We start from the raw sequence: 24,286 nt of genomic DNA, 5'->3' as shown, positions 1-24,286 counted from the left end.
TCGGGTGGGCTAGCTTGGGGGAAAAAAGCACCTCTTCCATTTTAGCTTTCTAGAAGGGAAGGAGCAAGACGAACGCAATTAGGATTCTCAATGGACATAGTCTGGCTACTGCGCAAACAGATCAACGCATGCCAAACTGGAGATGCTGCACAGTGGGGAGATGCCCCGAAGAAGAAACACCGATGTAATATTTAACATGGTGTATATGGTATGTTTCCACATGACTGTGTATACATTAGTTCCACTCAGACACACTTGACATACAAGCATCTTCTCCCTGCCCTGGTCTCAGGCCATCCCTATTGAATCAGGTAATTTCATTGTAAAATACTATGGAAATCAAATGAATGATAGAAGTTGGTGGTCCATGTTGCCAAGGAAACAAGGCAGCTGGGTTGCTCAGTTGTTGAGAGGACGTTTGCCCTCTTAAATCATAGATACACTGCATCTTTGACAGATGCCATTTCTATTGGAAATCGTAAAATGTACATGCTATCCTACATGTTATATTGACTTGACTGTAGTATCTGTGTATCTAATTGTTTTCCATAACTGCTGCTGATTTTGTCATGCAGGGCTCTGCTTGAATAGAGGTTAAATAAAAATGTGTTTCTGACAGATTGGCAATCAGACCTACGGCTTTGCTTGAACTGACCTAGTGCAGGCTAAGTGTTGAAGTGCACAGTGCCATACAGTATACGGCTTAACGTCTAGTACTGCTGTTACCATGGCAGCCATATTGTAGCCAAGCCGACTGGCCAGAGGCTGGGCCAGATGTTGGGGATTTAGGGTCGATTTGGTTCAGCGGCTTAACCAACCCCTTCCCCCTTCATTGAGACCCCTTTCAACCAACCACAGCTCCCCACCGGGCAGCTGCCTGGCTATATCAGACCAGACAAGATGTTCATCTATGGTTACTCATCTGGCGTTGACCACGGCTTCACTCTCAATTGACAGCCAACAAATACAAAGAGGGAGTATTGGGCCAGAGAAAAGTAGCCATTATGGATGGCCAATGCTAATATCAATATCACACGAGACGACACATATACAGTAAGAGAAAGAATTGACCCTTCGCAAAGCCCTGTCCCAGAATTTTGGGCAGCCAATCGCAACGCTCCAATGAGTCCAACACCTCGGACAAGCTCGCGTTTGAAACGCATGAAAGCCATTGAGGGCATTGCTGAAACGGAGAGTTTTCATCCAATTTTTTTTTTTTAATGGCTAAATAATTTAACAGTGTTCCTGAAATGCAAAGCCTGTTGGAGTATTTTCTCGAATCTGAAATTATACTTTTGTTACATTGTTTGGTAGCTCAGCTGGTTAGCTAGCTATTTCTGTTTTATTGACCACCCAACGTTGCTAACGCTAGCTAGCTAGTCAGTTAATATAACTTCTATTTTTATGTAAGCTAGCTAAGTTAGCCATGTTATCATTAAAACTCTCATCTGCTGTCAACATCAGGATACGATTTCAGAGAGCACTAGCTAGCTCCAAAAGTGTTTAGTAACTTTGGCTGCATGCTGTCAGTGCATTCAGAGCCCTCCAGTGGCGAGCAACACTACAACCTTAATTTTTACCAGGTTCCCGTGAAGCAATTGAAATGACAGTCCACCACAACATACCTGAGAGTCTCCTGATTAGCAAGGGGTAGTCTGTGTTTAATTTCATTGAGTATTAAAAACACAGTTTGAAATCATTGTGAGAGGACTGCACCAGTGGTTAGAACCAGTGAATTGGGCTTCCTGTGAATATGTTGTCCGAGGTTGCAACAGTAACTAAAGGGGGCGAGTCTTAGCAAAGGGTCAGTTGGGCCAGAGAAGAGTAGCCATTATAGCTAGCCAATGCTAATATCAATATTGTGTCTGTCTACATCACACAAGATTACCTTTATTAACAAGCCTATCTACCGTAGTGTCTATTCTACTGCATCCCCTTTCATCCTCTTTATGAATTATGGCGACAGAGCCGCACCAGACGAGCCACTTGTCAATCATCTCGCTGCAAAAGACTTTGATATCCCACATGCTGTACTGTTTATAACCGACAGCTGTACCTAAGAGGTTGACATCATGTCACCGGTGAGTGAGGTGCGTGTATTTTTTAATAACATTTATTTATTTTTTTATCCCTTTTTCTCCCCAATTTCATGGTGTCCAATTGGTTGTTACAGTCTCGTCGCTGCAACTCCCGTACAGACTCGAGAGAGGCGAAGGTCGAGAGCCGTGCGTGCTCGGAAACCAAACCCAACCAAGCCGCACTGCTTCTTGACACAAGGCCCACCTAACCCGGAAACCAGCGTGTCGGAGGAAACATAGTACACCTGGCGACCGTGTCAGCATGCACTGCGCCCGGCCCACCACAGGAGTCCCTAGTGTGCGATGGGACAAGAACATCCTTGCCAGCCAAACCCTCCCCTAACCCGGACGACACTGGGCCAATTGTACGCCGCCCCATGGGTCTCTCGGTCGCGGTCGGCTGCGACAGAGCCTGGACTCGAACCCAGAATCTCTAGAGGCACAGCTAGCACAGCGATGCAGTGCCTTAGACCACTGCACCACACTGGAGGCCAAAGTGTTTGTTTTAATTATTCAAGTTGTGCTGTTCAAAGGGATAAAAAACTGCCGGGAACGGTTTAAACTCTCAGATGACAGACAGAGGTAACACCAGGATATGACTAACACAGCGATGAAGCCTCTCGAGTGGCACTGAGGTCTAAGGCACTGCATCGCAGTGCTTGAGGCGTCACTACAGATTCTGGGTTCAATCCCGGGCTGTGTCGCAGCCGGCCGAGACTGGGAGACCCATGAGGAGATGCACAATTTGCCCAGCGTCATACTGATTAGGAGAGGGTTTTGCCGGCCGGGATGTCCCTGTCGCATCGCCATTTAGCGACTCCTGTGGCGGGCCGGACGCATGTATACTGACATGGTCGCCAGTGGTACAGCGTTTCCTCCGACACATTGGAGCGGCTGGCTTCCCGGTTAAGCGAGCAGTGCGGCTTGGCAGGGTCGTGATTCGGAGGATTCATGGCTCTCGACCTTTGCGTCTCCCTAGTCTGTACGGGAGTTGCAGCAATGGGACAAGACTGTAACTACCAATTGAATATCACGGAATTGAGGAGAAAAGTGGTAAAAAGCATCAAAACATAATAATAATAATATACACAGTGATGAGGCAGAAAGCTACAATAGTGAAAAAGGAATGTCTCAGAGCGTTTTCCGAAACTGGTAAAATTCAAGTGTGCCACTCCCTCTATCTTGATATTCATCTCTTTCAATCACATCCACCACAGTCCTCCTGGAACCATCCACCACAGTACTTCTGGAACTATCCACCACAATCCTCCTGGAACCATCCACCACAGTCCTGGAACCATCCACCACAGTCCTCCTGGAACCATCCACCACAGTACTTCTGGAACTATCGACCACAGTCCTTCTGGAACTATCCACCACAGTCCTTCTGGAACTATCCACCACAGTCCTTCTGGAACTATCCACCACAGTCCTTCTGGAACCATCCACCACACCACCACAGTACTCCTGGAACCATTCACCACAGTCATCCTGGAACCATCCACCACAGTCCTCCTGGAACCATCCACCACAGTCCTCATGGAACCATCCACCACAGTCCTCCTGGAACCATCCACCACAGTCCTCCTGGAACCATCCACCACAGTACTCCTGCAAGCATCCACCACAGTACTTCTGGAAGCATCCACCACAGTCCTTCTGGAAGCATCCACCACAGTCCTTCTGGAAGCATCCACCACAGTCCTTCTGGAACTATCCACCACAGTCCTTCTGGAACTATCCACCACAGTCCTTCTGGAACTATCCACCACAGTCCTCCTGGAACCATCCACCACAGTCCTCCTGGAACCATCCACCACAGTCCTCCTGGAACCATCCACCACAGTCCTCCTGGAACCATCCACATAACCGCCATCGATAAAAGACAATACTGTGCAGCGTATTCATCGACCTGGCCAAGGCTTTCGACTCTGTCAATCACCGTATTCTTATCGGCACAAAGGGTTTTCGGGGCTAAACAAATCTGAAACCCAATCACTCAGTCATCACAACATCAAAATGGCCTCTGAACACATACCTAAACACTGAAGACAAACATCCCTCACCCTTCTCATGGTTCCAAAAACTGTGAATCCTGAATCATCCGTCAGCCATGTAATCTGCATCCCCTTCACCTGAACCCCCCAACAAGAGCTACCCTTCCCTCCGACACAAGGTCTCTGCAGCTGAACACAGTGTGGAGTCCAATACTCTGTAGTGTGTGGACCAATAGTATTGACAGGGAATCTGTGTTTGTCCCAAAAACAGCCCTAGAACCTGGCCTGGGACCAGCGGGGGAAATTAAACAGAGACTGAAGTCACTGGGTCATTTTAATTGGTGAGACGTTAATCTCACCACCAGATATCCCTGGCACACAGTTTATCACGACACCTTACCAAGCGAACACACTGCAGACTAGAGAAGCACTACGGACTGCGTGTTGAGATGCTGAACCTTGCTGGAAATAGCTGTCGGGACGCCCACATGACAGTGACTCTGTGTAACTTAATGTAGCTCTTCAAGGAGACCAAGTGGAGACTTTGCGTTAAGTACCGATGTTCTTGCACAGATGGATGGTATGGATAAATGCTTAGTACTTAGAAACATCAATATTCAGTGATCACAAATGGACAAAGATAAACGGATGACTCATATGAATACCACACTGCTGGTTGGGAGTAGCAGCTAGCAACAATATTACACATATCAGACCTAGCTGGTTCTACCTGTGGTTCGACCCCGTAATTTGGACCCTGGCAGTAAAAATCCAATCAACACCCTGCTCACATTTCTCTCTAGGTTCTCTCACCATCCCTCCAGCTCTTTCTACCTCCCACACTTTTCTGCATTTCATTATTGATACCCCTTGTCTTGGATGGCTGTTAGCCAAGTGGTTAGAGCGTTGGGCCAGTAACCGAAAGGTTGCTGGTTCAAATACCTGAGCCAACAAGGTGAGCGATCTGTCTATGTGCCCTCGAGCAAGGCACTGAACCTTAATTTGCTCCAGGGGCGCTGTACTACTATGGCTGAACCTGTAAAACAACACATTTCACTGCACTGCATGTGACAATACAACATCATGATATCATTTTTCTCTCTTTCTTTCCACAACACAAAGCAGATTTATTTCAGTGCATGTCCACTCTGTAGAAGACTCTGTAGAAGATTCTGTAGAAGACTCTGTAGAAGACTCTGTAGAAGACTCTGTAGAAGACTGTAGAAGTCAGATTCAGATTTCAAAATGGCAATACAATCATCTTTGTCTGTGACATACTCTACATGATTCCCCTTTGGTTACCATGGTCACTTAGACTGTAATAAATTAAGAATGTAATTCTGGATTTCCCCAATCCCAGTAAAGAGCAAAACATGGTATACAGTAGAACCATAAACCAGTAGTCACACCACATCTAGACAGAAAACGGATTACTACGACTAAATAAATTCTAGATTTTTTGACAAACTCACAGTGATGAAAATACAGAGAATTCTAATACTGTATCTAAAACTCACCAAATACACATGAATCATGTGATCTAAGCTGTCAAACAAGGTAAAATCAAATACAACAGTACAATCCACTAGTTCAGAGAGAAAACCAATATCCAACCTCATTACGGTTTACTGTAGCTGCAGTACTTGAAATACCAGCAGACACACTTTGTACTACATAGGGTACATCCACATACTGTACACTAATCCACAGGAGTTTAAATGGAGGAGGAAGGAGAGGGCAGGATGGTGGGAGGCAGAGCGTAGTGAGAGAGCGTGGCTTAGATAAATTATATCTCTCTCGCTCTATCAGTTCTAGCCATTTTAGCCGAACACCCAAAATGTACAATATTTGCAGAGTTTTTGTCATGTATAAGCATACATATCATACACAGGAGGCTGGTGAGGGGAGGACGGCTCGTAATAATGGATGGAATGGACTAAATGGAATGGTATCAAACTCATCCATGTGTTTGTGTTTAAACCATTCAATCCATTCCAGCCAATACTATCAGTTCGTCCTCCCAATTTAAAGTGCCACCAGCCACCACTGATACCGTACCTCAGTCTTCAGTAATAACCGATGGTACTGTAAGTGAATGTGCATGAGTAGATGAACATTAGGAGGACCGAGAGCGCCCCCCCCATTCTGTAGTGGAGCAGGTTGAGAGATTTAAGTTCCTTGGTGTCCACATCACCAACAAACAAACATGGTTCAAGCACACCAAGACAGTCGTGAAGAGGACACGGCAAAACCTATTCCCCATCAGGAGACTGAAAAGATTTGGCATGGGTCCTCAGATCCTCAAAAGGTTCTACAGCTGCACCGTCGAGAGCATCCTGACGGGTTGCATCACTGCCTGGTATGGCAACTGCTGGATGTACCACCACTCGCTTAGTAATGCATCAAAGAAGATTGTAGTCTGTGTTGCTAGGTCGCCGTCTGAGGACAGGCACACTGTTCAATTATTCATCAGCACAGCTTTTACCAAGGACATCTCCCTGTCATCCTCCAGATCTCCACATCCAGGTCAAAATCCTTGTCCCTCTACCCAGCACAGGTCCAGTTTGCTGGGGTAAGCACAGCAGTGGTGTCCCCATCCCTGGTTTTCTTGAATCCGTCCACAAAACGTATATCGGTCGCAAAATCCATAAACGCATAGGATAGGGTGTCCAATCAAAAACACATATTTTGACCAATGGGTAATATATGTTAGCTGTGTAGATAATCCTCTAAGAAAACCAATGGTCCAAACCTCATGTCTTTATCAAATCAAGGTTTATTTGTCACGTGACACCGTATTTGGATCATCCTAATAATATGTTTTTACACTTGTAGGATGGCCAGAATTAGGATGACTAAATCGAAGGAGGCCAAAGAAAAAATGTGGTCAAAAATCAGGAATATTGCATCGCCGTCAGCTAGGTTGGATTCTGTGCAAGAAGTAAGGCTACTGGCTACCTGACAGGCTCAGTTTCCTGTAGAACTTGTCATCTTTCTTCTTGAAACCACAGGACATAAAATAATATAAATGTAAGATAGATGACGATTTTGAGACATGACATGTAGTATTTTCATATATTTGTATACATTTTTCATATTAATCTACAATTCGTTCTCTTTTTTGAAGATTTCTCACAAAAACAAGAGTATCTCTGTGAAATGTCAAAGGAGCACTGAGCGTATAGCAAACGTTTTATTCTCACAGTCTTTTACATTTAATTCAGCTCGTGTCATGCTAATTTAGCTTTGTGTGACCCACGGAAACAACAACCACTGAAAATCCTCAACATTTATGAGAAACCGGCACCTCTATGTCAGGGAGAACTTTTAGTGTAATCTCACTCCTGTGTATTATTAGTACACCTGATGCACTCTGTCAGTGGGTGACCATAGTACACTGATGCAGGGAGGGAACGTGTAAACTCAAACTGTGAGGATTAACACTGGATGTGTACACTCAAAGTACCCCAACTTGGCCCATCGCACAACACACAAAAGCGGTGGAATGGAATATAAACTCAGAAAGTAAGTAAAAATTGATTGCTTGTAGTATATAAAAAAAGGGTGATGGCAGCTCCCAGAAATGACCGAAACAACTGATGTCACAACTAGTCATGCCAACTGATGTCAGCTAGCTTATGACCACTGACTTCCTGTCACTGTCATGATACCATCAGCTATTTGGCTAGAAATAACCATAATTTCCTAGCTTTGGTTACCTTTTCCCTTTCCACACATAGAGGACGCTTTCCACACAAATCTCTTGAAAAGGTCATCAAGGCATACATAATCAACACCACCTGACACCTTCTTGACCCCCTCCAATTTCCATTCATCCTTTTACAGAGAGAGGGACTGATGAGGCCATCCTCTCGCTCTCACATCTGTTGTACATGCATTTGGAGGGCAGTAAAACCATTGTGTGTACCATGTTTGCAGATTTCTCCTCAGCATTTAACACAAGCAATCTGTTGGTCCTCGCGGACAGACTGAGAGGAGACTTCGGACTTGATGCTGTGCTTATCACATGAATCACCAACTTCCTAACTGATAGGTCTCAGCAGGTACGAGTTGGCAACATACTCTCTGAGGTGCACACTACTTCAGTTGGAACCCCACAGGGCAGTGTTCTTTCACCAGTACTATCCTTACTGTATACAGACAGCTGCCGGAGCCGGTTCCCAGGGCGCCACCTGATCAAATATGCTGACGATATTGCTTTGGTCAGTCTTCTCAAAGGGGATGAGATGGAGCACGGACCGGCTCTGAATGATTTTACTGTCTGGTGTGAGTCATCCCATCTAATATTAAATACATCAAGAACAAAGGGCATGGTGAATGACTTTCGAAGGAACACTACCATGCACACACCATCACTGATAAAAGGTGAGAAATAGTGGAGGAGAACAAACACCTTGGGCTAGTCATTGACAACAAGCTGTCCTGGGATCAGTGTACTGACACTATTTTTAAGAAAGGCCAACAGAGACTGTACTTCCTATGAAAACTGCACTTTTTTAATGCTGATCTAACCATCATGGTTCTCTTTTATAAATCATTCATTAAGATAATTATATCCTACTGCTTGACCTGCTGGTTTGGGAATATCAAGGTTGCACAGAAAAATAGGTTGGGCAAGATAGTCAGGACTTGTGGAAAAATCATGGGGCAGCAACAGCAAGAACTACCCTCTACAGTATAAGGCCAATAAAATAGTTTTTGACTCTTCCCATCCACTCCACTCTGAAGTCCAGCTCCTTCCCTCTGGACACCGGTACAGACTACCTAAGGTATAAAACACATAGGGCCAAGACTTTTACTCCAAATGCAATTCTGCATCTTAACAAATGTTGGACTAACTGCACTTGCACTATGGACTTGCACTTAACCTGCCTTATTATTTGTAAATTTCCGTTGGTATTTTATTTTTTAGATATTATATGTTTTATGACTGCTGCAAGATGAATTGCCTCTTCAAGGATATGAAACTTTTCTGAATCTGAATACATAGCTACACTAGCATGGTGAGAGAGGACCGGGCCTCCTGGCCAAAACACACAGATGGGAGACAGGATGTTTTTCACTGAATCTCAATTTTTTTCCCTTCCCCCTGTTGGACAGGGTAGTGTATACTTTGGTTAAGCCCTCAGTGATGCAATTACAACATGCATCTTCTGTCCTGCACCCCGTGGCGATTTTAGCATGTCAATATTGGTGGGGCAAACAAAAATGGGGATGCATGCCAGCAAAGCCACTACACAACACAACACAACACTAAACAATACATGAATTGCACTATAACGGTGACAAACGGTGCCCACAAACTGTTAGGGTCTACATAAAGCTGTCCCAAAAGCGGAGTCCCAACAGCTTACCACTGCTACACCTGGCTATCAGTTGAGCCTTGTCTGTCAGCGAAACAGTTAATTCAGCCTCATTTACTGCCTTTAAAAAAACACAGCTGATATGGCTGACTTGCTTAAACAAATGTGGTATCTTCTGACAATTGAGACGTACAAATTCTGTCATAATGTGACGACAAGCGGATAAGAGACAATCCGTCACTTCCATTAAGACATTAATGAGTGCGCTAGGACCGACGCAGTTAATATAACTATTTGTTCAGCACTTTTGAAATGTACAGCGACAGAATTCAGAACATGTACATCAAGTCAGAACCGTACAATAAATAAAGGGGGCATATAAGCAGACAATGAAAGCTCTTACAATATTCAATGACTACATTTCTCTAAAACAGGCTACATGTGCACCACCAAGTCAGAACAGTAGGCTAAATTAAGAGGTGAAAATGGACCAAATTATTAGGGTGAGGCACCTTACTACACAACATACACTTAGTATGACTTTCTTAGCTACAGTAGACATATCTCCCCGGCACATTACAAAATGTATACTGCAGCATACAAGACATTTTTGGACTCACTTGAACAGGAAGGTGGCGCGGCGGTCCATCGTGGGCTTTGTCATCAAAGTCTGGCATTCTCTGGATTTATGTTGCTTTCAAGACAACTGGGAAATCGGAAAAAAACAAGGTTGAATCATGAGGACGTCGGTGATCTTCAAGTCGTAGTTCTAGAAAGAAGCCCGAGTTCCGGACTTACAATTCCGAGTTGGATGACCTTTCAAAACATATTTTCCCAGTCGGAGCTCGTTTTTTCCCCGAGTTCCCAGTTGTCTTGAACTCACCGAAGTCAGATTTCCCAGTTGCGAGTTTACAGTTGTTTTGTGCGTGGCAGAAATCATGTTGGATTGACAGCATGGCCAATGTTGAATGTTTATAATTTTAAGCTTGGAAAAGAGACCCTTAAATCCAGACTTGTACGACACAGCCACTGCACCGAATAGCAGGCTAATGAATGCTTTGCAATGCTTGCAGGTAGCCACTGATTCCTTCCAGACCATTGTTGAATTTGAGATGTACAACTTGTTGTGTAATGTTTATGTCCAATGGCTGATGAGCACAGATACGTTTTATATTTAATTTCTCTTCATTATTTCTCTTCATTTGAAAATGATTAAACGGATTTGCCAGTAGATTGTCAACTTGATTTATGATGATGACTGCTAGCTAAGATTTTGAAAGTATAATGTTGACAAGATCAGTCCAATCAAAGCTACTGTAGATATACCGTGATTTGACATAATTTTATCTGCTGCCAATGACCTTGAGCCTTCTTGGATGGGCACTTCTAATGTAACTCTATGGCAGGACCCAAGGGGCTTGAATTTTCGAGCTCTACCCTTAGACTTGGCGGTGACGTAGTGTCCCCATGAGTGACAGAACACTGAGCCAACCACGGCGCAACTAGAGAACATTACCAACCCCTACTCTCCATATTTTTTCCACTGGCTGCCCCACCACCACAGAAAGCACTGAGCTAGGCTGAAACACCTGTATTTTGAACCTGCCTTACTCAAGAAAGTAAAAAAGAGACCATGTTTGTATGCGGCTTTATTAACTAAATGATTTGTAAAAACAAATGTTTAAAAAAAAGTTTTACATTGTTTGCAAACTGATATGTGACACGTACTAATGTCAAAATAACATGGAAAAAAATATAGAATATAACATACAAAAAATATAGATATATTTTATTAATTTCCTTTAGCTAAAATGTGACGGGTCGCACATGCCTGCACCAGTCTAAGAGATAAAGCACTGGGTTTGTCACACCGCTGCCAGTACAGGTCAGAGAGGTGATGAAGGGGCATGATCTCCGGTTCAGTAGTTGAGTCTGGACACGTAGTTTCATGAATGAAATGACAGCCATTGCTCTCACAATGACAACATCTGGTCTTTGTACTAGTTGGCAACAGAGATGGAGACAGAGCCCTATAAAGATATTACACTGAGAGGTGACAGTCTGCTTAGAGACTGGTGATGCATTAAACCATTCATATCCCGAAGGACATGTGTTTATGTGGGGAGGGGAGAGAAAGAGAGAGAGAGAGAGAATGAGAGGGACAGAGGGGGGTATTGAGTGGTCTCCCAGTGAGAGTTGATCATTGGGAGACCCCTGCTGCCCTCCTCCTCTCCTCTGATCCCCCTCTCCCTCTCCTGACACGGAAAGGCCACAGGAATATTGATCTGATGCTATGTACTCATATTTTGTCTCCTATTCACACTGTATACTGTGGCAGGCCACTGCCGGATAAACTTGGTCTACTATACTCAGAAATAACGTGTGTGTGATGCTCATAATGCAAAGTAGTAGATTTATTGTATTTATAGTCTCTTCACTCTGTCCAGCTTAATAAATCATCTATAATCTCTTCACTGTGTCTAGCTTGATAACAGTTATGTATAGTCTCTTCGCTGTGTCCAGTTTGATAACAGTCATTTATAGTCTCTTCACTGTGTCCAGCTTGATAACAGTCATTTATAGTCTCTTCACTGTGTCCAGCTTGATAAGTCATCTATAATCTCTTCACTGTGTCCAGCTTGATAACAGTCATTTATAGTCTCTTCACTGTGTCCAGCTTGATAAGTCATCTATAATCTCTTCACTGTGTCCAGCTTGATAACAGTCGTCAAAACTAAAGCTACACAGTCAGGGAGCATCAAAAACTGTAAAAGCAACGGATCCATTTTCAGTACGGCCCTCCATACCTCGGCAAAGACCGAATGCGGCCTGTGGGGAAAATCCGTTTGACAGCCCTGGTCTATCCCCCTCAACTCCTGTGACTTTGAAGCGCTTCAAACAGACAAGTTCCAATGTCCATACTAGCACACTACGTTGATATACAAATATATCTTCTAGGACTGTAGTGTTCACCACATCAGAGAGAGCAGACCGATGATCCCAGTCATCCTAATCTGCTGTGACTCCAGTGAATAACAGTAGCCTACAGAGGAGGACAACCAAATACAAACACAAAAACAACACGCAGAAAATCTCCCCAGCAGGTAAAGGGCCCTGTGTCTAAATCTGACTACTGGATTGATGCTGGTTAGAGCGTAGAACAAAGTAGCCTAAGGGTTCGTTCTGACATGCAGAGTGTATTGTCTGGTTTAGAGTACTCTACTGGGTGGTTAGTATGTTGCTGTTCTCTTTGTTATTTTGGCTTCATCAATTGGACAACCACACACTCAGTATAGTAATGCTTCAGCGAACACACAAATGTCACACCATGCCAGTGGCCAAGGCAACGCCGGCTCAAAATAAGGTGTGGTTCACAATAGCTCACACAGTGTTCACAGTAATGACTTGATATGTGAGCAGGTGTTATTTTCCAATACTGCTGCATTAATCTCCTTAGACACAGCAGAACAGTCACTAATCTGTCTATGGACACTGTGTGTTAGGGTAGAAACAGAAAAAGACACAAACTCGCTCTATACCCTGACCCAGTTGTGTCACACTGAGCACCACAGGACATCCCAGTCAATAAGGTAAACACATCATGTACTGGAACACCAGGTAGTCCCTCGGCACATCATGTACTGGAACACCAGGTAGTCCCTCGGCACATCATGTACTGGAACACCAGGTGTTCAACACATACAGTATATATGTATGCACTACACAGAGAATAATGAATCTATGCTGCAATCAGCCTGGGGTGTAGAAAGGTTCTGTGTAGACTCACTGGCAACGCACAAGGACTATAGCACAGGCTGATTGTAGCATCGTTGTTCTCTGTGTGCCAGGGGAGGATGCCCAGGGAGGATGCCTGTCCATGGGCAGAGATGTGCACCTTTCTGAGCATGGATATGCGGGGAGGGTAGCACATTCAGAGATGGTGGTGAACTTCTGACTCTTGAATGGTGGTGCTATTGGTTGGAGAGATGGCAGCTTAAGAATGGGTATTCCTCGTCCTTTAAATGTGGTTAGCTAAGCAGTGGGTGTGGTGGTGTAGATGGTAGTGGTGTAGATGCTGGTGGTGGTGTAGATGGTGGTGGTGGTGTAAATTGTGGTGGTGGTGTAGATGGTGGTGGTGTAGATGCTGGTGGTAGTGTAGATGGATGGTGGTGGTGGTGGTATAAATTGTGGTGGTGGTGTAGATGCTGGTGGTGGTGGTGGTGTAGATGGTGGTGTAAATTATGATGGTGGTGTAGATGGTGTTGGCGTTGTAGATTGTGGTGGCGTTGAAGATGGAGGTGTAGATTGTGATGTAGATGGTGGTGGTGTAGATGTGGTGGTGGAGAAGGTGGTGGTGGTGTAGATGGTGCTGGTGGCTGTGAAGAAGGTGGTGGTGGTGTAGATGGTGGTGGTGTAAATTGTGGTGGTGGTGTAGATGCTGGTGGTGTAGATGCTGGTGGTGTAGATGGTGGTGTAAATTATGATGGTGGTGTAGATGGTGGTGGCATTGGTAGATGTGGTGGTGGAGAAGAAGGTGGTGGTGGTGTAGATAGTGGTGGTGGTGGTGTAGATGGTGTAGATGGTGGTGTTGTAGATGGTACTGTTGGTGGTGTAGATGGTGGTGGTGTAGATGGTGAAGATGATGGTGGTGGTGGTGGTGTAGATTGTGGCGGTGTAGATGGTGGTGGCGTTGTAGATGGCCGTGAATATTGTGGTGGTGTATTTGGTGGTGGTGTTGTAGATGTTGGTGATGGTGATGGTGTAGATGTTGTAGTGGTGTAGATGTTATAGTGGTGTAGATGGTGGTGGTCTAGATGGTGGTGTTGTAGATGGTGGTAGTTGTGGTGTAGATGGTGGTGGTGGTGGTGGTGGTGTAGATGGTAGTGGTGGTGTAGATGGTGGTGGTCTAGATGGTGGTGTTGTAGATGGTGGTAGTTGTGGTGTAGATGGTGGTGGTGGTGTTGGTGAAGATGGTGGCGGTGGTGTAAATGGTGGTGGTGGTGTAGATAGTGGTGGTGTAAATGGTGGTGGTGTAGATGGTGGTGTAGAGGCTGGTGGTGATAATGTAAATAGTGGTGGTGTAAATGGTGGTGGTATGGTGTAGATGGAGGTGTAGATAGAGGTGTAGATGGTGGTGGTAGTGTAGATGGTGGTGGTGGTGGTGGTAGTGTAGATGGTGGTAGTGGTGTAGATGGAGGTGTAGATGGTGGTGTAGATGGTGGTGGTGTAGATAGTGTTGGTGGTGTATATAGTGTTGGTGGTGTATATGGTGGTGGTGGTGGTGTAGATGGTGGTGGTGTACATGGTGGTGAAGATGGTGTTGGTGTTGAATGGTGGTGGTGTAGATGCTGGTGGTGTAGAGGGTGGAGTTGGTGGTGGTGTAGATAATGGTGGTGTAAATAGTGGTGGTGCTGTAGTTGGTGGTGGTGGAGGTGTAGATGGTGTTGCTGGTGAAGATGGTGGTGGTGTAGATGATGGTGGTGGTGGTGTAGTTGGTGGTGTAGATAGTGTTGGTGGTGTAGATGGTGGTGGTGTAGATGGTGGTAGTGGTGTAGATGTCCGTGTAGATGGTGGTGTTGGTATAGTGGTGGTGGTGTTTAAGATGGTGGTGAAGATTGTGGTGGTGTATTTGGTGATGGTGTGGTAGATGGTGGTGATGGTGTAGATGATGGTGTAGATGGTGGTGGTGGTGTAGATGGTGGTGTAGATAGTGTTGGTGTAGATAGTGGTGGTGGTGTAGATGGTGGTGGTGGTGTAGGTGGTGGTGGTTGTGTAGGTGGTGCTGTAGGTGATGGCGGGGGTGGTGGTGGAGGTGGTGGTGGTGGAGGTGGTAGTGGTGTAGATAGTGGTGGTGCTATAGTTGGTGGTGGTGGAGGTGTAGATGGTTGTGGTGGTGGTGTAGATAGTGGTGGTGGTGGTGGTGTAGATGGTGGTAGTGGTGATGTAGATGGTGGTAGGGGTGGTGTAGATGTTTGTGTATATGGTGTTGGTGGTGTAGATGGTGGTAGTGATGGTGGTGTTTAAGATGGTGGTGAAGATTGTGGTGGTGTATTTGGTGGTGGTTGTGTAGATGGTGGTGTAGATAGTGGTGGTGGTGGTGGTGTAGATGGTGGTAGTGGGGGTGTAGATGGTGGTAGTGGTGGTGTAGATGTTTGTGTATATGGTGGTGATGGTGTAGATGGTGGTGTAGATGTTGTAGTGGTGTAGACGGTGGTGGTCTAGATGTTTGTGGTGGTGTAGATGGTGTTGGTGTAGATGGTGGTGGTGTAGATAGTGGTGGTGTAGATGGTGGTGGTGTAGATATTGGTGTTGTAGATGGTGGTGGTGCTGTAGATAGTGGTAGTGGTAGTGGTGTAGATAGTGGTGGTGTAGATAGTGGTGGTGGTGGAGGTGTAAATGGTGGTGGTGATGTAGATGGTAGTAGTGGTTGTGTAAATGGTGGTGTAGATGGTGGTGGTCTAGATGGTGGTGTAGATAGTGTTGGTGGTGTAGATGGTGGTGATGGTGTAGATGGTAGTGTAGATGTTGTAGTGGTGTAGATGGTGGTGGTGTAGATGGTGGTGGTGTAGATGGTGGTGGTGTAGATGGTGGTGGTGTAGGTGGTGTAGATGGTGGTGTAGATAGTGGTGGTGTAGATGGTGGTGGTATAGGTGGTGGTGGTGATGTAGATGGTAGTGGTGGTTGTGTAGATGGTGGTGTAGATGGTGGTGTAAGTGGTGGCGGTGTTGGTGGTGGCAGTGGTGTAGATGGTGGAGGTGGTGGTGATGTAGATGGTGGTGCTGTAGTTGGTGGAGGTGTAGATGGTGTTGCTGGTGAAGATGGTGGTGGTCTAGATGGTGGTGTAGATAGTGTTGGTGGTGTAGATGGTGGTGATGGTGTAGATGGTAGAGTAGATGTTGTAGTGGTGTAGATGGTGGTGGTGTAGATGGTGGTGGTGTAGATGGTGGTGGTGTAGATGGTGGTGGTGTAGGTGGTGTAGATGGTGGTGTAGATAGTGGTGGTGTAGATGGTGGTGGTGTAGATTGTGGTGGTGATGTAGATGGTAGTGGTGGTTGTGTAGATGGTGGTGTAGATGGTGGTGGTGTAGATAGTGTTGGTGGTGTAGATGGTGGTAGTGGTGTAGATGTTCGTGTAGATGTTGGTAGTGGTAGTGATGTTTAAGATGGTGGAGAAGATTGTGGTGGTGTATTTGGTGGTGGTGTTGTAGATGGTGGTGATGGTGTAGATGGTGGTGGTTTAGAAGGTGGTGGTGGTGTAGATGGTGGTGGTGTAGGTGGTGGTGGTATAGGTGGTGGTGGGGATGTAGATGGTGGTGGTGGTGTAGATGATGGTGTAGATGGTGGTGTAAGTGGTGGCGGTGTTGGTGGTGGCGGTGGTGTAGATGGTGGAGGTGGTGGTGATGTAGATGGTGGTGCTGTAGTTGGTGGAGGTGTAGATGGTGTTGCTGGTGAAGATGGTGGTGGTGTAGATGGTGGTGGTTGTGTAGGTGGTGGTGGTGTAGTTGGTGGTGGTGGTTGTGTAGATGGTGGTAGTGGTGGTGTAGATGGTGGTAGTGGTGTAGATGTTTGTGTATATGGTGGTGGTGGTGTAGATGGTGGTAGTGGTGGTAGTGTTTAAGATGGTGGTGAAGATTGTGGTGGTCTATTTGGTGGTGGTGTTGTAGATGGTGGTGATGGTGTAGATGGTGGTCTAGATGTTTGTGGTGGTGTAGATGGTGGTGTAGATGGTGGTGGTGGTATAGATAGTGTTGGTGTAGATGGTGGTGTAGTAGATGGTGGTGTTGTAGATAGTGGTGGTGGTGTAGATAGTGGTCGTGTAGATATTGGTGGTGTAGTAGATGGTGGTGGTGTTGTAGATAGTGGTGGTGGTGTAGATAGTGGTCGTGTAGATATTGGTGGTGTAGTAGATGGTGGTGGTGTTGTAGATAGTGGTGGTGGTGTAGATAGTGGTGGTGTAGATAGTAGTGTTGTAGATGGTGGTGGAGGTGTAGGTGGTGGTGGTGGTGTAGATGGTGGTGATGTTGTAGATGGTGGTGGTGTTGTAGATAGTGGTGGTGGTGTAGGTTTAGATGGTGGTGGTGTAAATGGTGGTGGTGTTGTAGATAGTGGTGGTGGTGTAGGTTTAGATGGTGGTGGTGGTGTAGATGGTGGTGGTGTTGTAGATAGTGGTGGTGGTGTAGGTTTAGATGGTGGTGGTGGTGTAGATAGTGGTGGTGGTGTAGGTTTAGATGGTGGTGTAGATAGTGGTTTAGACATGGAGATGGGCGGAATGATGGAAGATGGGTATTTCTCCTCATACCTGGATGCTGTGGTTGATTACGGGGTGATTACTGTGTAGAAGGTAATGATCAGGAGGTGTTGGATGTGAGAATGGGCAGGTGAAGGCAAAGCATTATGGATACCGAGCTGTCTATCCACGTACCTTGCGTTTGCGCTCGGCCCGTTCCCGGGAACGTATCCTCCTCTGACGGGCTTTCTCCAGAGCCTTCAGGTCAGGACCCTGCTGCTCCACCAGCTCCACTCTGGACTTCTTAATGTGGGCAGCGGCATGCGCCATTGCTGCCTGCTACCTCCTACTACAGTGATTCCAGACAAAATCAACCCAAACCTCCTTTAAAATTCCCCCAAAGACTCCCAGAGTCCCAAAGAGCAGTAGCGCCAGCGAAGGGTTAAAATAAATTGATTCCCAGCGGGTGACTTTCCACGGAGAGCAGGAAGACGTTGGAGCCGAGCCGTCTGCTCCCACAACTCTGCGGGAAAGCAGAGGAGGAGGAAGGAAAGAAGAGAGAAAGAGAGAGGTGTAGCCACTAGTCCTCTATACCTCCAGCTACAACCACCACCACATATGAACTGGTCCTGATCTACATTCAGAGCCCCACTCCCCGGAACTCTGCATCTGATGTTTGGACTGTGTGTTTGTGTGTGGATAGAAAGAGGGAGATATAGATAGATAGGGAGAGAGAGAGAGAGAGAGAGAGAGAGAGAGAGAGAGAGAGAGAGCGAGAGGAGGGGGCGTGTCTGATACACGCCACCAGAGGTAAGCTGACAGGCAGAGAGAGAGAATAAGAGAGAAAGAGATCCAGCTGCTGTGGGAAGCTTCAGGTTTGGATCTGTCTGTCAGTTATCCCAAATACAAGACTTCCCCACTAATCACGCAACGGGGGTAGGGAGGAGAGAGGGGTGGTGAGGGTGGGGATACGGTGGCTGAGAGCACGGTTTACTCTCGTTTGGTTGGAAAGTGGAAAGAACCATGTGCTTCGAACCGAGGGGGACACAGAGGAGACAGGAAATCTCCCTTAAATACCTTACTCCTGTCCCCTTACAATGGAGTAAAATGGTACATTCTGCTGCTGCCGAATTCACAGCTCGAGCACACACACACACACACACACACACACGCACACGCACACACGTCAGACTCCTCTGTTACTGAACACAACACTTCTTTACCTAGAGCCATGAAACCAATAAAGCAGTGTATAAAATCTACGAAAAGTATGAAATGACCTGCATTACAATTCCCCAGCCAAACAGGAAAATAGTCCTATATTTATAATGGAGTGTGTGTGGGTTTAAAAACTAAACAAGGCATTATTATTTCATGCGTACGTACTGTACAGTTACATGTTGTTTGCCCACATATGTAGGTTTCAAAATGTTTGTATGTCCACATGCTTGGAGTATAGAGTCATGTAGTGTGTGTTGGATGGAGAGGTGACACAGCACTGGTGATGGCATAATGTGTCTGTGCCACCTACCAGACAGCCCCAGCTGGACCTAGCTACTACGTACTGGCATCAACTCACACATCCTACACACTCACACCCAACCAGTGTTGGGGGAAGCTACTCTGAAAATATAGTTTACCAAGCTACCGATTACTTCACACTGGAAGAAGTTGAGCTACACTAAAGCTACCCTTAAGAAAGATATAGTGAACTTAACTAAAGTTACATACAAATTACTTTTGCGGAAAATTATCATATCTCCAGTGAATCTGACATTTCATAGAATTCAAATGGCAAGAACAGATCACTTTGGAGTCAGATGTTAACTGAATGTTTAATTTAGTCTATTCAACACAAAACATATGTTTCAAGGGAGAGTTAGGCAAGTCTAATGCCGAAACATAAAGGAAATTATTTTTGGGAAAAAACAGTAGTGTGTAGTTCCAGTAGTTAGCTACATCGCTACATGGTAAAACAGTAGTGTGTAGTTCCAGTAGTTAGCTACATTGCTACATGGTAAAACAGTACTGTGTAGTTCCAGTAGTTAGCTACATTGCTACATGGTAAAACAATAGTGTGTAGTTCCAATAGATAGCTACATCGCTACATGGTAAAACAGTACTGTGTAGTTCCAGTAGTTAGTTACAACGCTACATGGTAAAACAGTAGTGTGTAGTTCCAGTAGTTAGCTACATTGCTACATGGTAAAACAGTACTGTGTAGTTCCAGTAGTTAGCTACATTGCTACATGGTAAAACAGTAGTGTGTAGTTCCAGTAGTTAGCTACATCGCTACATGGTAAAACAGTACTGTGTAGTTCCAATAGTTAGTTACAACGCTACATGGTAAAACAGTAGTGTGTAGTTCCAGTAGTTGGCTACATCGCTACATGGTAAAACAGTACTGTGTAGTTCCAGTAGTTAGCTACATCGCTACATGGTAAAACAATAGTGTGTAGTTCCAGACACACCCCTCCTCAACCCTATTCAGTCTCATTGTATTCAGTGAAAGTCCATGTGATAAACCAGTCTTGTGTCTCCTTTTCAGCTGAGAAGCAGGGGCACTGATATCTACATTAATGTCAATAATGTCATGAGCCCATTGAACAAGACCGACTAAAGGAGGAGGAGCAGAAAGGGGATAGAGAGAAAGGAGAGAAAAGGGCGGAGAGGAAGAGGAGGGGCGAGAGTTCATCAAGCAGAGAGGGGTAATCATATTTATCATTACAATCACGGGAATGTCAAAAGCCTTATTAGAAACGGCTGCACTCTCACACATTCAGAGAATATACCTCTGTATTCACACCACAACACCACCATCTAAATACAGAAGGACTGGAATAAGTAGAGGACATCAACTGATGTATTAGTACAATCCATTGATTGAGATCTGTGATTTCTCCTTACAAAGCCAACTATGTCCTCCTACATTAGAATCATCTCAGCTACTCTAGTACGCGGCTAGCATTTCAAAAGCCACTGTTAGGAACAGAACAGTGAATGCTATATTCATTCTCGCGAAGAGAGAATCCTTCTGGGTAGCACCGATGTAGCGTTCATGGCATGTTATCCTTTGTAGCTCAGCTGGTAGGGCATGGCACCTGTAACGCCAGGGTAGTGAGTTCAATTCCCAGAACCACCCACGTGCAAAATGTATGCAAGCATGACTGTAAATCGCTTTGGATGAAAGTGTCTGCTAAATGGCTTGAAGTTGGAAGTTTACATACACCTTAGCCAAATACATTTAAACTCAGTTTTTCACAATTCCTGACATTTAATCCTAGTAACAATTCCCTATCTTTGGTAAATTAGGATCACCACTTTATTTGAAGAATGTGAAATGTCAGAATAATAGTAGAGAGAATGACTTATTTCAGCTTTTATTTGTTTCATCACATTCCCAGTGGGTCAGAAGTTTACATACATTCAATTAGGATTTGGTAGCATTGCCTTTAAATTGTTTAACTTGGGTCAAACATTTCGGGTAGCCTTCCACAATCTTTCCACAATAAGTTGGGTGAATTTTGGCCCATTCCTCCTGACAGACCTTGTGTAACTGAATTAGGTTTGTAGGCCTCCTTGCTCGCACACACTTTTTCAGTTCTGCCCACAAATTTTCTATAGGATTGAGGTCAGGGCTTTGTGATGGCCACTCCAATACCTTGACTTTGTTGTCCTTAAGCCATTTTGCCTCAACTTTGGAATTATGCTTGGGGGTCACTGTCCATTTGGAAGACCCATTTTGCGACCAAGCTTCAACTTCCTGACTGGTGTCTTGAGATGTTGCTTCAATATATCTACATAATTTCCCCCCCTCATGATGCCATCTATTTTGTGAACTGCACCAATCCCTCCTGCAGCAAAGCAGAGGTCTTGGCTGATATATCTTGATTTTCCCATGATGTCAAGCAAAGAGGCACGGAGTTTGAAGGTAGTCCTTGAAATACATCCACAGATACACCTCCAATTGACTCCAATTATGTCAATTAGCAGCTTCTAAAGCCATGACATCATGGAATTTTCCAAGTTGTTTAAAGGCAGAGTTAACTTGGTGTATGTGAACGTCTGACCCACTGGAATTGTGATACAGTGAATTATATGTGAAATAATCGGTCTGTAAACAATTGTTGGAAAAATGACTGTGTCATGCACTATAGTTTGTTAACAAGAAATGTGTGGAGTGGTTGAAAACTAGTTTTAATTCCATTTACTGCAGCATAACGTGAATCAAAACATTACTAAATCTTACATAAGCTAGCATTCATCTAGGTTTTTGTTATGAAATATGACAGTAAAGACCCTCCTTTCCGACAGTGAATGTTGGCAGGTTAATTTCAGCACCACAGACAGGGTTTTGTATTTTATCTTACTGACTTGAACATGACCCCACACTTAAATGTAAAATGCTGTGTGGATTTGAATGTTAAGCCCTGTCCACGGTGCTGAAAGCAATGCTGGCAAAGAGAGCAATTGGGATTAGATCAGTTCACTGGCAACTTCACATTGTATTCTAATAGAATAGAGCACCATTTGACCCTCTTAAAACACACACAGACGGTACGTTTGTTTACTTATTATACCCTTATTTTACCCTTATTTTACCCTTATTTTACCAGGTAAGTTGACTGAGAACATATTCTCTTTTACAGAAACGACCTGGGGAAGAGTTACAGGGAAGAGGAGAAGGGATGAATGAGCCAATTGGAAGCTGGGGATGATTAGTTGACCATGATGGTATGAGGGACAGATTGTGAATTTAGCCAGGACACCGGGGTTAACACCCCTACTCTTACAATAAGTGCCATGGGATCTTTGTGTCAGCACACCCGTTTTAACGTCCCATCTGAAACACATACAGAAGGATCTCAGTCCTTCCTGTTTGGAATCGCACCATTTGAACCAAGGAGCACCTACTCATTGACCCACTCACTAAGGAGCGAGAACATTGCCTGCTCTGCATTGTCTAACAACCCACACAACACTACACCTTTCACCATTTCCAACGCAGTATGTTTTGGTTCAATTCTGGGTGTTAAATTCTGGCCTCTGCCTCCAACAGTTCCTGCTGCTATACCATGCCGCCACCTAGTGACCAATTTAATATTACACCGATTTAATCCAAAAGGATGACAGCTCTTTCTGGGTGGTTGCATGTGGATTGGAGAAGCACCACTCTCATTTCATTGCATGTCCTCAGGATATGTATATAAAAGACATAATGTATGTTTGGAGTGTGTGCTGCTTTATTCTGGTGTTTAGATGTAGATTTCTAGGTGACTTGCAGCCGAGGCACTTGTGCTGACTAGGAGCTCCTGCCCCAGGGGGCCTTTAGAGCATAGTCTAGATGACCATGTTGAAGACAGTATCCTGGCTCTCAGTAATGTGATGTTGAAGACAGTATCCTGGCTCTCAGTAATGTGATGTTGAAGACAGTATCCTGACTCTCAGTAATGTGATGTTGAAGACAGTATCCTGGTTCTCAGTAATGTGATGTTGTATGTTGAAGACAGTATCCTGGCTCTCAGTAATGTGATGTTGTATGTTGAAGACAGTATCCTGGCTCTCAGTAATGTGATGTTGAAGACAGTATCCTGGCTCTCAGTAATGTGATGTTGCATGTTGAAGACAGTATCCTGCTTTCAGTAATGTGATGTTGAAGACAGTATCCTGGCTCTCAGTAATGTGATGTTGTATGTTGAAGACAGTATCCTGGCTCTCAGTAATGTGATGTTGCATGTTAAAGACAGTATCCTGCTTTCAGTAATGTGATGTTGAAGACAGTATCCTGGTTCTCAGTAATGTGATGTTGAAGACAGTATCCTGCCTCTCAGTAATGTGATGTTGAAGACAGTATCCTGGCTCTCAGCAATGTGATGTTGAAGACAGTATCCTGGCTCTCAGTAATGTGATGTTGTATGTTGAAGACAGTATCCTGGCTCTCAGTAATGTGATGTTGTATGTTGAAGAAAGTATCCTGGTTCTCAGTAATGTGATGTTGAAGACAGTATCCTGGCTCTCAGTAATGTGATGTTGAAGACAGTATCCTGGCTCTCAGTAATGTGATGTTGAAGACAGTATCCTGGCTCTCAGTAATGTGATGTTGAAGACAGTATCCTGGCTCTCAGTAATGTGATGTTGAAGACAGTAACCTGGCTCTCAGTAATGTGATGTTGCATGTTGAAGACAGTATCCTGGCTCTCAGTAATGTGATGTTGAAGACAGTATCCTGGCTCTCAGTAATGTGATGTTGTATGTTGAAGAAAGTATCCTGGTTCTCAGTAATGTGATGTTGAAGACAGTATCCTGGCTCTCAGTAATGTGATGTTGAAGACAGTATCCAGGCTCTCAGTAATGTGATGTTGAAGACAGTATCCTGGCTCTCAGTAATGTGATGTTGAAGACAGTATCCTGGCTCTCAGTAATGTGATGTTGAAGACAGTAACCTGGCTCTCAGTAATGTGATGTTGCATGTTGAAGACAGTATCCTGGCTCTCAGTAATGTGATGTTGAAGACAGTATCCTGGCTCTCAGTAATGTGATGTTGTATGTTGAAGACAGTATCCTGGCTCTCAGTAATGTGATGTTGCATGTTGAAGACAGTATCCTGCTCTCAGTAATGTGATGTTGAAGACAGTATCCTGGTTCTCAGTAATGTGATGTT

General features: G+C 44.8%; 1 protein-coding gene across 1 annotated transcript in view; it reads right to left on the bottom strand.

Annotated features, from left to right (window-relative positions):
* LOC139379080 (ankyrin-2-like) overlaps positions 1 to 17,955 on the bottom strand; it is a 136,859-nt gene extending 118,904 nt beyond the window's left edge. Inside the window, exon 1 of the mRNA XM_071121850.1 lies at positions 17,821 to 17,955. Coding sequence (XP_070977951.1) covers positions 17,821 to 17,955 — 135 coding nt within the window. The remainder of the gene's footprint in view (positions 1 to 17,820) is intronic.
* Positions 17,956 to 24,286: the final 6,331 nt, after the last annotated feature.

This window comes from Oncorhynchus clarkii, chromosome 21 (genome assembly GCF_045791955.1).
Source record: "Oncorhynchus clarkii lewisi isolate Uvic-CL-2024 chromosome 21, UVic_Ocla_1.0, whole genome shotgun sequence".
Lineage (NCBI taxonomy): Eukaryota > Metazoa > Chordata > Actinopteri > Salmoniformes > Salmonidae > Oncorhynchus > Oncorhynchus clarkii.
The sequence above is the reverse complement of the archived record's forward strand: the minus strand, read 5'-3'. Positions and strand labels throughout refer to the sequence as shown.